The 15,119-nt window shown below is 35.5% G+C and overlaps 1 protein-coding gene across 1 annotated transcript; it reads left to right on the top strand.

The window, feature by feature from the left end:
- The first annotated feature begins 4,202 nt into the window (after positions 1-4,202).
- hoxc1a (homeobox C1a) lies at positions 4,203-10,471 on the top strand. Its single transcript, XM_038287338.1, has 2 exons — positions 4,203-4,860; positions 9,534-10,471. Exons 1-2 carry the CDS (start codon positions 4,404-4,406, stop codon positions 9,863-9,865), a joined length of 789 nt encoding a protein of 262 aa, XP_038143266.1. The 5' UTR covers positions 4,203-4,403; the 3' UTR covers positions 9,866-10,471.
- Positions 10,472-15,119: the final 4,648 nt, after the last annotated feature.

Genomic DNA, 15,119 nt, shown 5'->3' on the forward strand with positions numbered 1-15,119 from the left:
ACTGGTGTTAAAACAGTCGTTTTACTGAGTTCTGGTTTATTAAATTCATGCTGTGCTGTATAACATTAATTCTACTTTGGTTTCCAGTGACTCAAAATGTAAGACTCACTGTTGGATTAAATGGTGCACAAAAATCCTTCTGTTGTAGCTGCAGAGCTCTTAACCAATATGTGTGGGGTTTAAATATTGAGCTTATAAACATCATGGAGCTTTGCTGCCAAGCAGGAAAAAGCTGACACAGATGATTTTGTTGTTTTATATAAATGGAATTTAGCCAAGAAAATCCTAAAGATATCAAACTAAGACTTCTTTGTTGTATACATTTTATTTTTGAAGATTCTCTCAACACTCTTTGATTAGTAATCTGTTAATCTGGTGTAATTTCTCCATTAGTCCTTTTGCCATTAAAACTGATTAGTAATTGCAGCAGACAGCTGATCTGCATGGTGAACAAGCAGGGGATGTTTAAGCAAGAAGAATAATACTATAAACAACTCCTCTTTCCCTGCAGCTAACACTGCTTTGAAGGAGAATATTGCACAGTGAGCTGCAGTGATGAGCATTTCCTCCTGTTTCATGTTTAACCCTGCTCATTTCCCACAGTAAGAACGCCGGAAACACACAAGTGTGCACAGCAGCTCAGAGGGAAGATGACTGATGACTTGTTGTCATGATGTTTGGGATTGTGCCGACTCTGAACCTCTTGACTCGCTGGATCTGCATAGAACTGCTGCACATATACACAGCAGGCTGATATTGAAAGGCCCTGGAATTATCAAGGCATTGCTTCATCTTCACGCTGCTGAGCCTTGTGTGCACAACGCCCTTGTCTGTGATGTCTCTCACCATTTGCAGAGTCGTTGTATTGGATTTACGATGACGCTGCATGTACTGTGACAGCTTTCATATCATTCAACAATGGAGCAAAGACAATTATTAGAATTTCCTGCAGTGCGTGGATTAATTTCCTTTGGTTTGGAGTGGTATTCCCCAGATTCTGTGTGGGCAAAGCTGAACCTTTCATTTGACATCACAATTTCTCAAAAATGTCAATACTTGAAGAAAGCAGACATGCCCTATCAATCATGCAGCCATCTTTAAAACGGCCAGTGTGGTTCACTTCTGTCCCTTTGTCTCCTTTTTCACTGTTTTTAGCTGCACTGTCTATTTGTCCCCGCAAGGTGTTACAGCTCTATCACAACATAAGAACCCTATAAACCCAGGCACTCATGGCTCTTTTCTACCACTTGTTTTAACCGCACTACCTGCCTTTGTAAGGGTCGAGACCTGACACATGATGAGGATCAACATTATTGCAGAGGTCTGTGTCAACAGCGGCCACAGCATCAAAATGTCAGCAGGGTTCAGGCCAAACTGAGAAGGTAATCCGAGCATGTTAGAGCTGATCCCAGGACCTTGACTCCCTATTGACACACTGTGGACCGTGGACACAAAACAAATTAGTGTCAGTCAATACCCTCTCCCTCCTCCAGCATCCTGACAAAGCCACCAGGATCTCCCATGTTTACCTCACCTGCAGTCAGCAGTGGGGGTTTGGGGGTATTTACCACTAATATATTTTTGATTGATTGATATTATTTTATGCATGTTATTTTTCCATGATGGATTTTCGAGGAGGTAGATTAATTAATTTCTTCATTTGCATTCATATTATCTTTATTTTATATCAATTTACTACTTTTATTCCTCTTCCTGATGTCATTCTTTTAAAGTCTGTCACACATTTCTGATCCTTACACCAGTATGTAATGGATCAAACACTTGAAAGACCATAATAGTCTAAAATCATAAAAACTTGATTTTAAATTTATACTATGTTAAAGACATCAGAGCAACCAATTTCTGGCATATTTGTTTAATTTTAAATCTAAATTGATAGGTTCACCTTTATGCCAAAATTAGGTCTTCACAGGTCTTCAAAAAATAAGAGATCATTACTTTATACAGAAAAGTCTTATGTTGAGGCGGACCATTCAAAGTTTATACACCCCTAGCGCCACCATTTAGAATAAAAAATTGTAGGAGTACCATTTGTTTACCTTAAGAATCAGGAGGTGAATTCTATTGTTGCTATCGAAAATATGTTTCTTGTGAAAAATATTGTTTATAAAAGATTTATAATGGAAAATAAAGAAAATACTGTGTTCTGATGGAAAAGCTTGCTTTGGTGGGTCAAAGGGGTGCAGTTGGTTGTGAAATATCAGATGCAGATGTTTATAGCACTAAATGTGTTTATTATGTAAAACAGAACCTCAAATTTGCAAATCAAATCTATGACAAGAATGTAAATAGATTGTCATTATTGTGCCATAATATAACCATGTTATTTTAAATGTAATCCGCGGCATAAAGAAGGTATAACAGAATGAGGTCTTTGCCATTTTTTAGAATTAAAAAAAGAGCTTACTAGCACTTGTTTTTATCCCCCTCCCTGTAGCCTCTTCCCACCCCCTCCTCCCCCTGCTGAAAGCCATTACAGAAATACAATTTCTAATACCTCCGCACAGGTCTTCGATCGACTGCAAACAAATTTATATTCAGGCGGTAAACAGAAAGCTGCAGAGATTTATTTATTGAGTGCGGAGGAGAGAAACAAGCAAGCGCGTGAACCCTGAGTAACCTCCGAGCTGACACGAAGATGGATCCGTGCGCCATGCAAATGCACGGAGAGAGGGGGATATATTGCACTCAGTCATTCAGCACATCGCTGCCTGTAGAATCCCATTAACTCCCACAGCTGAGACCATATTTCTGCGTTGTAAGAGTGCAGTTAGAAGTTGTTCATTACGCTTTATTATTTTGTGATTACTAAAAAATTAAAAGACATACAAAATATTAACATAAAAAATAAAACTGAAATTTGAAGATTTGGAATAACAACTTCTGAAATCTATTCAAAAAGCTGGTAATGGACTAAAATAATGCAAATTATATATACATACATACATATATATATATATATATATATATATAATATATATATATATATATATATATATATATATATATATATATATATATATATATATATATATATATATATATATATATATATATATATATATATATATATATATATATATATATATATAGATATATATATATATATATATATTTAACTATGAACGCATTTAAATCTTGTAAGCAAAACTTGTTAATGAAATCATTGTTAGAAACAATAACAACGAAGAAAACTGCTAGTAACTTAAGGTCTGAGGAGGCTGAGTGCCTTAAAATTCAACGCTTAGATTAACATTTATTTTACCAAAATAAGATGAAAAGAAAAAAAAAAAGAAATGCAGCCTAGATATTATGCGCTTTATGCCCAAACACGGGTATTATTATTTTATATTATATTATTATATCATATCATATTATATTATATTATATTATATTATATTATATTATATTATATTATATTATATTATATTATATTATATTATATTATATTATATTATATTATTATATTATATTATATTATATTATATTATATTATATTATATTATATTATATTATATTATATTATATTATATTATATTATATTATATTATATTATATTATATTATATTATATTATATTATATTATTTGTTACTTTATTTAAAAAGTTAATCAGTAAAGCAGTACTCCATTTATAATTTAAATCTAGTGGTGTTTAAAAATCTTACTGAAAAGGTACTCAATCTTTAATTCCTGACAACAAAGTATAAAGATGATCTCATTAGAATACTGTTATGTTAAGAAATGTTACTATTTTACAAATTTAAAATTAAAATAATAATAAAAATAATTTTTTGTTTCTCTTGAACCTAAAATAGCTGCCTAGTCCCTGGACCCAATACTTTCATATTTGATCCAGGAAGTTTTTTTCCTCTAAGTTTCGTTTTTTTTTTTTTTTTTTTTTTTTTTTCTTTCTTTGTAGCTTTCAGTGTTACTACATTTACATAATCCATTAGCTATTTCAATGTGGTTCTGTATCATGCTAATTTAGCTTTTAGGGGAAGACGTTTTCTCATTGTTGCCTTGATGAATAACTTTTCCACAAAGATTAGTCTAAAATAACTATAACCGAATGCTAGATGACGTCAATCGTCTACCTGCCCAGACAGGTGAGGGGCTGGTAAAGGCCCCTTAAAGCCTGTCGGTTGTCTCCTTTAAGGTCGTGCGCAGCTCTCGGCTCACACGGCCGGATTAGTGTCGTCTTCCCTGATGACAGAGATGTCCGGCTATTGGCCGAGACCGAGAGGGCACGTCATCTCCATCAATCAGGGGGGCTGCAAGGTTCTCCTTTGAGGAATGTCCTCCCTGCACGCCCCGTCCAGCCGCCTGACCGTGCGTGGTTGTGGATACAAGAGAGGCCGGGCATGAAGTGCCCTCCCGTCCAATGATTATGCAGGGGAAAGGTGATTATGACTTCTTATTAGAAGGGAAAAGCAGCTCTCAGTTCTCTGCAGAAGAGGTCACAGTGCTGGACCCGGGCGGAAGGTCTGCTCCTGTACCTGAGGTAGACGCAGCTCCTGGATTTAGTTTGAGTCTATGTACCCAATCAGACAGCTGTCCTCTCCCTCCTCCTCTACCACCACAGTGTGAGGGTTTCCCAACACCGGCCTCCCCTCAATCCCCCTGCGTCCCCTGGCGGTGCACGGTGCAGGGCTCTCCAGGACGCAAACACTCGAACGCCGAGACGCATGATTTCTGTTTTGGGTCACTTGCAGAGGAAATAGACTCATCATTTAACTCTGGAGCCGCGGCGGGAAGTTTGGACTGTAATGGAACTGCAATGGATGACGGGAGCAAAACTTTTGAGTGGATGAGGGTGAAAAGGAGTCAGCAAAGATCAAGTAAGTTTTTAGAAAATGTCACTGAGCACATGTTTTTGTTTTTCATTTTGTATTTTTAATAATGCAAGAGGAAAAATATGTTCTGAGGAAGTTTGGTTAAAGTTTTCATTTTTAAATTAAAAATCATAAAATTATATTAAGAAGTATTGCTTCTCCAAAAAAAGTTCCCTCAAAAACATTGCCTCAACACACGTTTCAGTGTCAGCAGTAACTGTTTAGCACACATTTGAATATGCACATGTAGAGTCAGTTACCATTTCCTTAACGGTTAAGTTATTCATTTTGCTTTTGCCCCACCTCCTGCCTCAAGCAGCAGACTGAACAGAAAGAAAGAGAATGAAAAGCTGAAAAAGGCCAGTCTCAGAGTACACTCAGCCCAAAGATGTGATAAATTATGTAGCTCAGCTCTTACTAACCAGAAGACTTTGAATAATGCAACATGCTGCTGCCTGTCCAGATTCTCAGGAAGTTGAGTAAAACTTACTCTTGTAAGCTGGATTGCTCCCCAAGTATTGATTAGTTGTCTGTTTGTAATGAAAGCCCTTGTGTATTGATTTCAGTTTGAAGCACCTTTACATGTGTCCACCTTTTTAACATAACTGCTGTCACAGATCATCATTCCATTGACTGATGAGTTCTGGGCAGAGAGCCTGAAGAAGAACACATGCAGTATATCCCTCTTGGCCTTAAAATATCCAATGAGATGCTAATGTAAAGAAATGCATCAAATTTGCTTTGATAAAAGCTTCACATATAGATCCTTTACTTGATCAATAGTGTCACTTGACTGACTGAACACTGTAAATGTGTTGGGGTGTCATTATTTTTTTGCTTGAAGGGATTGCACAAGTGGGGGTGTCTCTCTGCAATAACCCTGATGTTCAGTGACCCACTTCAGGCCCTAAAAGCTCCTCTTAAATGTACGCGCTAAAACTTATATTGAAATCAAGAAACTTAAATGTGTTTCCTCCTAACACCCTGCTAGCTTTTAATTCAGGACTTTATGAGTTAAGGGAATGATGGTGCAAATTGTGCATTATATAGGCAAAGTTGGCCCAGAATTATAAATAGCTTCAAGCACATTTTTTTTTTCTATAAAATAAAGACTCACTCATTTGGTCATCTTTCTGCTGTTTTCAAAGGTACAACATTCAAATGAATGAGGTTCAGAAAGGAGGCACATTCTCTTATCTATTTATTGAATATACGTTATTTCTATTTGTAAGGAATGTGAGTGAATGAGCAAAAGTGATTAAACTATCCAGATTCGATTCTAACAGTATTTTCTTCTATGTGAGAACATTTATTGTAAATTCTATAAAAATGCCTAATTATAAATATTCTTTCATTCTTTTACATTGTCTTTTAATTACAACTACAAATTTGAAGATTTGAAACCTATAGTATTTGTGCTCCAGATTGCTTTGTTTAAGCTTTGGGATGCTCTGTTTGTGGTGTGAAATTCTAAATTTTGGACTTCAAATGGACAAAAAGCTAATTTAGTCCTTTAGCATCTGATCCAGGGAACAGTGACAACTTTTGACCCCAGTTACTACTAGCTCAAGTACACAAAAACTCTGTAAGAAAGTACAATTTGCTGTTAATTAAATAATCAATTACTTTGCAGATTCATTGTCCCTAAAATATGACAATAGCTCAGACATTAGCACAAAAACCGATTAAACCATGTTACATTTATATACATCTTAAAATATAAATATTTTCAAAACATCTAAATAGTTTTACTGTTTAGATTTACTATTTTTTATATCTATAGCTGCAAATGTAAAGAATGAAGGTATACATTTTCTGTTGAAGGAACACCACTCTGCTAATCCCTGCTGGCTATAAAACATTTTTAAAGGTTACGCTTCAAACTAACTAAAATCAAAATGTATTTTATTTAGTTTATGATGTCAACGTATAAAGATTCCCATTAAAATTTGAAATGAGCCTGTTTTTTTAAGTTTTATCCATCTGACCAAGATTGTTTTATGCACCTTGGCTGAAGATTGCGAAGACAGAGTTGGGATGGAGATTCAAGCAGTACATCAATTTGTTATATTTCAGGCCAACTTTGGCAGACATTAAAGTAGAAACAATTTAACGACACTGAAAAATGGCAATTAATAAAAAAAATATGAATATTTTATTTGGCAAGATTACAACTATCAAACTTGTCTTATTTCTGAAATACCTAAACAAATCTTGAAAATAATATGATAAACAAAATGCTAATGCTAACTTCTATGGCACTGATTACACCTGCTTTATGCTTGCTCCTCAAAGGTTAAGATAAAAAATAGCGCTATCTATATATATATATATATATATATATATATATATATATATATATATATATATATATATATATATATATATATATATATATATATATATATATACATATGTATTATATATATATATATATATATATATATATATATATATATATATATATATATATATATATATATATATATATATATATATATAAAAATATATGTGTTATATATTTTTTTTTCTTTTGTATATTTTGTTCCATCACCCACAAACTTAACTCTACATTTTCTTTGATCCTATTAATCTTATATGAAAATGTTATAGTAACATCAAAAACATCTCAAAGAACTCTTATATCATCTTGGGAATACATTTTTTGTCGTGTGAAATTTAGGGCAAAGACACATGTTATATGAATCATTTCTTGAAAGCAATTTCTAGATCACCTATTTGCTGATTTAAAAGTTCAGTTGGAGGACAGGTTATTTAAGCATATTCAAATTATCAAGCAATGCCATATTAAGCAAACTATATCCACATCCATAATGTTTGTTGTTTTTGTTGATAAACTCACGAGAACAGTCAAATTTGTAAATCACATCCTGTTTCTGGTCACAAACTCACTCAAAGCTACTATCATAAGACCTGCTCATATGGATGAAGTCTGTGATCCCCAAAAAAAAGCCACTGGCTGACAACCACCCACGCTAAGAAATGTGGCTTAGTTAGTATCTGTGCACTCTTTCTGCATCGCTCATAAGAAGATGATATGTATGAGAAGCTCATTAGCACTGCTGTGCAACTTGAAAAAAATCATTAGTGAAAGTGTGTTTTCAAGTGGAAGTTGTGTTTTGGTTTTTTTGGCACAAAAGATAAAGTGTTGGATACATTCTTCCCTGTTGAAAGGCCTCTGAAGACCTGCTGTAACCTGATCTCCTGGCTTGGTGTATATACTCCCTGTGCGTCATTCTTCAATTATGCCTTGACAGCACCTGAATTACTGTGGGCTGGATGCCCAGATGACTGAGGCAATGTGTATTGATCTATCCCCCTTTTCTTCTTCGCTCTCCTTAGCTTGAGAAGGGACCTTCCATTCTCTTTGCTGGCTGGCTATTTTTAAGCATGCAAGTCATTCCTCAAATATTTAGTTTGATTCTTTTATGCCTTCTGGCTGGCATCAATTCTATTATCTTTTCAGCCATTAATCAGAATGTGCATCTGATTTGCACTCTTGAAGCTAAGGCTCTTAATTACGAACAGCTTCTGTGTATCGGCCATTCATATTCACCTCAAGTGCAGCTTAGTTGTCTTCCCATTCATTTTTTAAAACACAGATGTTGACATTTATCCCATAACTGACCTTTCCATCTGCTGTGCTTTTGCAAGTGGCTGGAGGCCCGTTAACCTTCCTCTCAATGAAATGTGGTGGGAGGAATTACTCCACACCTGGCTCCATTATGCAGCAGCAGCACGAGGAGCAGCGCATTTTCTCAGAGGCAAAGACACACTGATGACAAGCCACAGTGTCAGTGATGAAAAATCAAGATATAGCTGCAGTCCCTGTCATTCATTGCACATAAGTAGCACAGATGATACTTTAATGTGTAACCCAGAAACCTCAGAGGACCAAAAACGGTGGCATTTGTCATTATGCAGCGTTTGAAAGGATTTGTAAACTCTTAAACTGTCATTGACACACGAAAAAGCACCTAAAGGCAAATAACAAATGGTTCAAATGAATACAGTTAATGGACTGTTAATGCAACAGTTCTGTGAATCACCCAACTTTCACTGCAGCTCAGTTTCCCTGCACGAACAGACAATATATTTTATATATCATGCTGATAGCCTTCAGTAAATAAGTAAGTAGTGTCCGTTCTAAGTTTTTTAAATTTTACAAGCAATGCGTTGAACTGTGATCTTACTATTAGAACCTTCCAGTATAGACACTAGTGAAAGTTTCTTATCATCCCATTTTAACAGCATCAAAAATATTTTCTGATGTGCCTGTGGGGTGTTTTTAAAGTAGTTCTCTGAAATACATCTTTGTTATACAGACAGAATTATGGCTCAAAAAGTGGAAACACACTGGCTCTAAGCCAGTGCTCACAAATCAGTTTCATATCATTTAAGGTCTGCTGAAAGCTGCCCCCCTCCCCTTATCAGTTAAGTCTTTTAAATGCTTATCTAATGCATGTTTTAAAATCTCTCATGTTGCAGAGAATTTAGATCTTTTCTTGTTTATTTGTTTTTCTTTTAGCAAAGTTTAGCTTTTCTCACTTTTCTCTGTGTTGACGTGCACTATTTAGTTCAATTGGGTTTTCTATGCTTCTTTTGTGATCCGCCTCATTGATCATGCTGACAACTGTTTTCATGCACTTTGTTCCCAGGCAGGATGCATATGACCTGCCGTGGTACAGGGTTCTGCTTGGAGGAGGTTGGAATCCCGGCTGACCGCACCACCGTGAATGGATCCCCAAGGACAAGTTTCAGCACCAAGCAGCTGACTGAGCTGGAGAAGGAGTTCCACTTTAACAAATACTTGATGCGGGCCAGGCGTGTGGAGGTGGCGGGCACCCTGCGGCTCAGTGAGACGCAGGTGAAAGTTTGGTTCCAGAACAGACGCATGAAGCAGAAGAAATTACAGCGGGAAGGGCTAAGTTTGGATCCCCAAGGTCCCCTGAACTACGGGCCTAATCAGGGAACCTGCGCCTCTCCCTGAACTCCTGAACCGCACCGTGCGTTACAGAGAGAGCGGTGGCTCCAGCCTGCCGGCAGATGTTTTCATTCGCGTTTGCATCGCTTGCAATCAGGCGTCACCTTTATTTGTTTACCACGATGGATGCTGCAGCCTGCTCCCGAGAAGCGCCATGGCAGGCTCCCTCCATGCAAGAAGGAGTAAAAACGATTTGTCATTCACCCCGGCTTTAGACTGGGAACTCTGATTTGAATATTGAAATGATTGCCATTTCATTGCGCTCCAGTGTGCACAATGTAAACGAAGATACAAACTTCTTTAATTAACCGTGGAAATCCTTGGGAGGCTATTTGATTGTGTTGGACCATTTACCAGGGACTGATTTTACTTGAATCTACCTGTTTAAATCTACAGTAAACATGTTTTTGTCTACATGCACGCAAGATAGAGATATTTATTTAAGGTCCGTTTTAAGCTGTTTTGCTTAACTCAAAACCTGTGGACAGCATGTAATCACTCACACGATTCAGTTTTTATTAATATAAATATGCCGGCCAAGAATTTTGAGTATGCATTAACATACAATGAGCTTATATCAGGTTAACTTTGTTAGTATATATATATATATATATATATATATATATATATATATATATATATATATATATATATATATATATATATATATATATATATATATATATATATATATATATATATATATTATATTTTATTTATTGTATTTATACTATATATACAATATATATTAGTGCACAATTAAATTGTTCTTTCTTAAGCAAGTAATTGTGCTCATATGCTTAATTTGTTTTTTTCTTTTTCAGCAGTTCCACCTGTTGATGGCATGTTTACAGATGCTTTGCGTGTGCACGTGTATGTGTGCTGCAACGAGCTTGTTTTTCCTGTTTTAATATTTTCATTATCCTGCATCCAAACTAGATTGAAACGCAATAATTGGAGGAGAGATTTATCGACCGCACTAGGTATTAGCGCATCGATCCGTTGTGATCCATTCATTGGAGACGCCAATCTAGGGAGCATTTGCATGCCTCTGTAACTGCATGTTAATGGAACACGCAGAACGCCCCGATCGGGAGCTGTTCCGCTCTTTATTGCCTCCATACATGCATCAGAAGATGATAATTTAGACTTGAAAGCTCATGCGGGAGAAACAGACAATAAAAAAGAAAAAAAAATGCCACTGCTTGTTTGTAGATCCACCAATAAAGTGCGCGGCTACCAGCACTTCCCACAGCTCAATACTCCTCCTAGATTCACATCTCATAGCATGCAAAGTAAATGACTGTAAACACGATCCTTAAACACTGCTCCTGCTTTCACAATCAGTTTTATTCATGTTAATGTCTTTTATGATATCAAACAATGAACCATCATCCACATTGTGAGGGTATATTTTGATTAGCTTTCAATTAGGGTCTTTGTGTTGGATGTTATTGCTGCTATTCTAAATGTATCATATGAGGGCAATATAGAATGGTTAAAATAAGGAGAATAAAGTGAATAAAATTATATTTTAAGCTTACTAGTTTATCAATATTAAATGTATTCTGGTTCTATTTTGAAAAGTTGTTTTTGTCAGCACATGCAGGGACTGCAAGGCCAAGCTAATGTATGCAGTTACACCAGAGTTCAACTCTCACCTTCTGACCCTTGTCTTGCCTCGGGACAACAGTGACCCGGTCAGCAGATCCAGAAAGAAAGATGCACCATTGCTTTAAGTGACCTCAGAGTCTGAGATTTTTCTTTCATTCATAAAGCGACTCTGAGCTCCTTTGTTCTGATGTGTTGCTCTCTCTGTCCACACAACAATATTTCACGAGCTGAATAGCAAAAGGCCATATTATAATTGTTCATATTATAATTTTGCAGGGAGGCAGATGATACATTTTTCTCCACCTAGAACTAACCTAATTTTTGCCCTATATTGCATATTGTAATAAGCCCAAAAAATGCTTTTGGTTAATTGCTATAAGTTAATAAAATACTCTTTCAACCCATTTAATTTTCTAAATGTGAAACACTGGATATTAAAAACAAACACTAAAATAAAACAAGATGGGACTCTAAATGGGATCAGCTCCTAAAACATTTGCCACGTTTTAAAAGATGCTCACTGTTAAGTAATTACCACATATCTACCACAATTATTTCCAAAGGTAAAAATGAGAGGAAGGAAGGAATTTTATATATATATATATATATATATATATATATATATATATATATATATATATATATATATATATATATATATATATATATATATATATATATATATATATATATATAACACTGAAACATAGCTGAACTTATTTTATACAATATTCCACAAAGATCATGTCATTTAGATAAAGTAAGCATTGTTTTAAATACATTGTTAGAACATTTTAAATAGAAGATAATAAAAATAATTGTAAATATTAATTAAAATTGAACAAAAAAGAAAGATAAGTATTATTTTTTTTATTTTTCAAAACAACTGCATTTTAAGAAATGTTGATTAAAGTATGATTTCAAGTTAAAAGGACATTTACTTACAAGACGGATATTTAAAAATCTACTTTTTTCATAATTACTTTCAACTTTGCATGGAAGCAGGAGATTAAGCAGCGTTGCACCTAATTTATTGTAAGTTTGCATTTAGGCAAACCAGAAACCATCAAGGCTCCCTTTCTCTAAGCAAAATAGGCCAAATTGAATTGTTTAACAAAATCTTAAATGATGTCCAGTGTCATTAAGGTCACTTGGAACTTGAGGACAACGATAGTGATCAGAATATTTTTCAGATATTGATGTATTGATATAAAGAGACCATTTTAAATAACTATTAAAATCATCATCTTCAGCTAAATCTCCTTCACTTCAGAACTTCAGGATTTTAATGTGCAAAAAAGATACAGCAGGTGTGCAGTGAGACTTCTCCTTAAATCCAGTCTTACTTTATCACAGTTTTAATAGATTCACTTAGAAATAGGAACCAAATATATGTGCATCATAAGGCTGAAGTGAAGGAGGAAAATAGTTGATTCCTTCTGGTTGAACCATCACTCTAATTTCATTCTGCGGCAGCTTCAGCATTTGCACCTTAACTGATGAAAGAAGGGCTGCGTTGTTTGCTCAGACCTGACATTTTGCTCGAACGCTCTTGAGTGCGACCTGATGAATTTCTGCTTCCCCTGTAATTCCTTCCTAAAGATGTACGATTGGTTTAGGAGACTGACAACTGTGCAGTGCTCAAGACACACAAACACTTACACACAAAGTTAGAGCATAAAGATGAGAGAAAAAGAAAAAAGGAATAAGTCAACTTTAAAAGCGATGCCGTTACAGGTAGAAACAGTGCCTGCATTAAATAATGCACAATTTCCCTCAACTTAATCTTCCTCTTCTCTTCCTTGTGATGAAATTCACTCCAAAAATCTATAAATAATTCTACAGATTATTATTTTTAATCAACAACAAGTACAGAAATAATTAAATGATAATCATTAATTTTAGAAAAAAAATACGGCTTCCAATTGCATCTCGATGAAACATGAAACACAAAAGTGAAGTATCCAAGTAAATCCTGTGATGCATTAGTACATGATGAATGGAGTTATTGACAGGCCTCTATCCCTTTCCATAGCCCATTGCAAGTTAGCTGATCTGGGCAGCTGGTATAATTCTCCAGAGAAGTGCAGACTGGCATGAGCAATGAGCGAACATATGTGGCTTTAAAGGATATCTCCCATTACATTTTAAATGAACGCACAGAAGTTTCCAAGCTCATTGTAATTAATGCGAAGTTGACCTAAAATTAACTTAATGCATAACATGCATGTAATATCCTCAGCAGAGCTCAGGGGAGTGAAATCAATTGATCATTGGAAGCCATTTCTAACTTAATGTGAAACACTTACAGATAGCTCTGTTGTTGTTACAGCCATGAATCATTTGAGTGCTCTTCTGCTTTTTATACTTAGTTTTTTTTCCTTGTCTGATTTTATAGTTTTATTTTACATTTGCAAAAACTTTCACACACTATTAGTCTTTCTGATTAGTCTCTTTCACATATTTGACTACCAAACAATTTGTGCATCAAGAAAGTTGAATGAAGTGCACCTGTCTGTGTGAGTGTGTGCAAATACCCATATGGAAGCCCTGTGTGTACAATTACACAAATATGTGTTTTGTTTCCTAGGTGCTACTAATAAAGCACTCAAAAGGATACAAAGTACCTATTTGAATAATTGTTTACACACACACAAATATGTGTGAGTACATGTGCTCACACATGCATGAAGCCATACATAACACAGCGTATCAGAGCCCCCTTTCCTCTCAGCAACATGCACAGCTGTCCAGTCCTTGCCTCCTCTTGCCTCCACTCCAGGGAGCAGATGTTTGGGGACAGCTTATGGCCTCAGCAAATTTCTATGTACTCAACAAACAGCAGCACTCAGCACTTCTGGCTGCAGAGGGAAATTTGCTCATGGGGGTGTGGAGGTGGGATTACGAAGCAAGGGTGGGGCCTTTGAGACGTTGGAAGGTGAGGACGTGTAGAAGGAGGGAAGGAAGGGAGGGTGCACAGAGAGGTGAAACTGTGTCAAGGTTGTGATGGAAATAATCTACATGTCATCAGACCTCAGTTGCTCTGGGTTTGAACAGTGCAGCAAAGCCCCATGTGCAGAAGCATGACTTTAGGAGGATCTACCTACGTTATATGTTCTTGTCTTTGTGACCTGTTGTTTCAGACTTGTTTAACTTGACCTTTGAAAATTTGCAGACAAGCAATTCCAAGAGCAAAATGGGTGGAAAATGCAATAAGCCATTCTCAAGATTACTGATATTGTAGGTAAGCTTCAAACTATGCTAATGATGACAAATTGATTTTATACAAAAAGTTTGATCAATAATAGTTCTCTTAACTTTCATATAAAGAGGTCATATTTTGGTAATATATGTTTATGATCATACCATACAACACAATGTTAGTTATTAAGTATTTATAAGATACATTTTCTCAGCTAAACAACATCATAATTGCTATGTGAAATTATGTTGTATTATGATGGATGTATTGGCATGCCCAGTCAGCTGTTTGTGAGATTGATTGCATAATTTCTAAATAATTGATAGACCCAGGAAATACTATGTTTAAAGAGAATGACGACCTGTTAATAATTCTAAAAGGGAATTCCAGCATTGGTGAACTGATTCACATCTGATATGGATGACTCAAACAGATATTTTCTTG

Source organism: Cyprinodon tularosa, unplaced genomic scaffold (genome assembly GCF_016077235.1).
Source record: "Cyprinodon tularosa strain WSP-4 unplaced genomic scaffold, ASM1607723v1 ctg239, whole genome shotgun sequence".
In the NCBI taxonomy this organism is placed as follows: domain Eukaryota; kingdom Metazoa; phylum Chordata; class Actinopteri; order Cyprinodontiformes; family Cyprinodontidae; genus Cyprinodon; species Cyprinodon tularosa.

Bases quoted from the DNA above. Each gene is read 5' to 3' on its own strand.
- hoxc1a (XM_038287338.1), top strand. From the start codon at position 4,404: ATGATTATGCAGGGGAAAGGTGATTATGACTTCTTATTAGAAGGGAAA. The intron at 4,861-9,533 runs GTAAGTTTTTAG...CTTTGTTCCCAG, and splicing joins AAGGAGTCAGCAAAGATCAA to GCAGGATGCATATGACCTGC.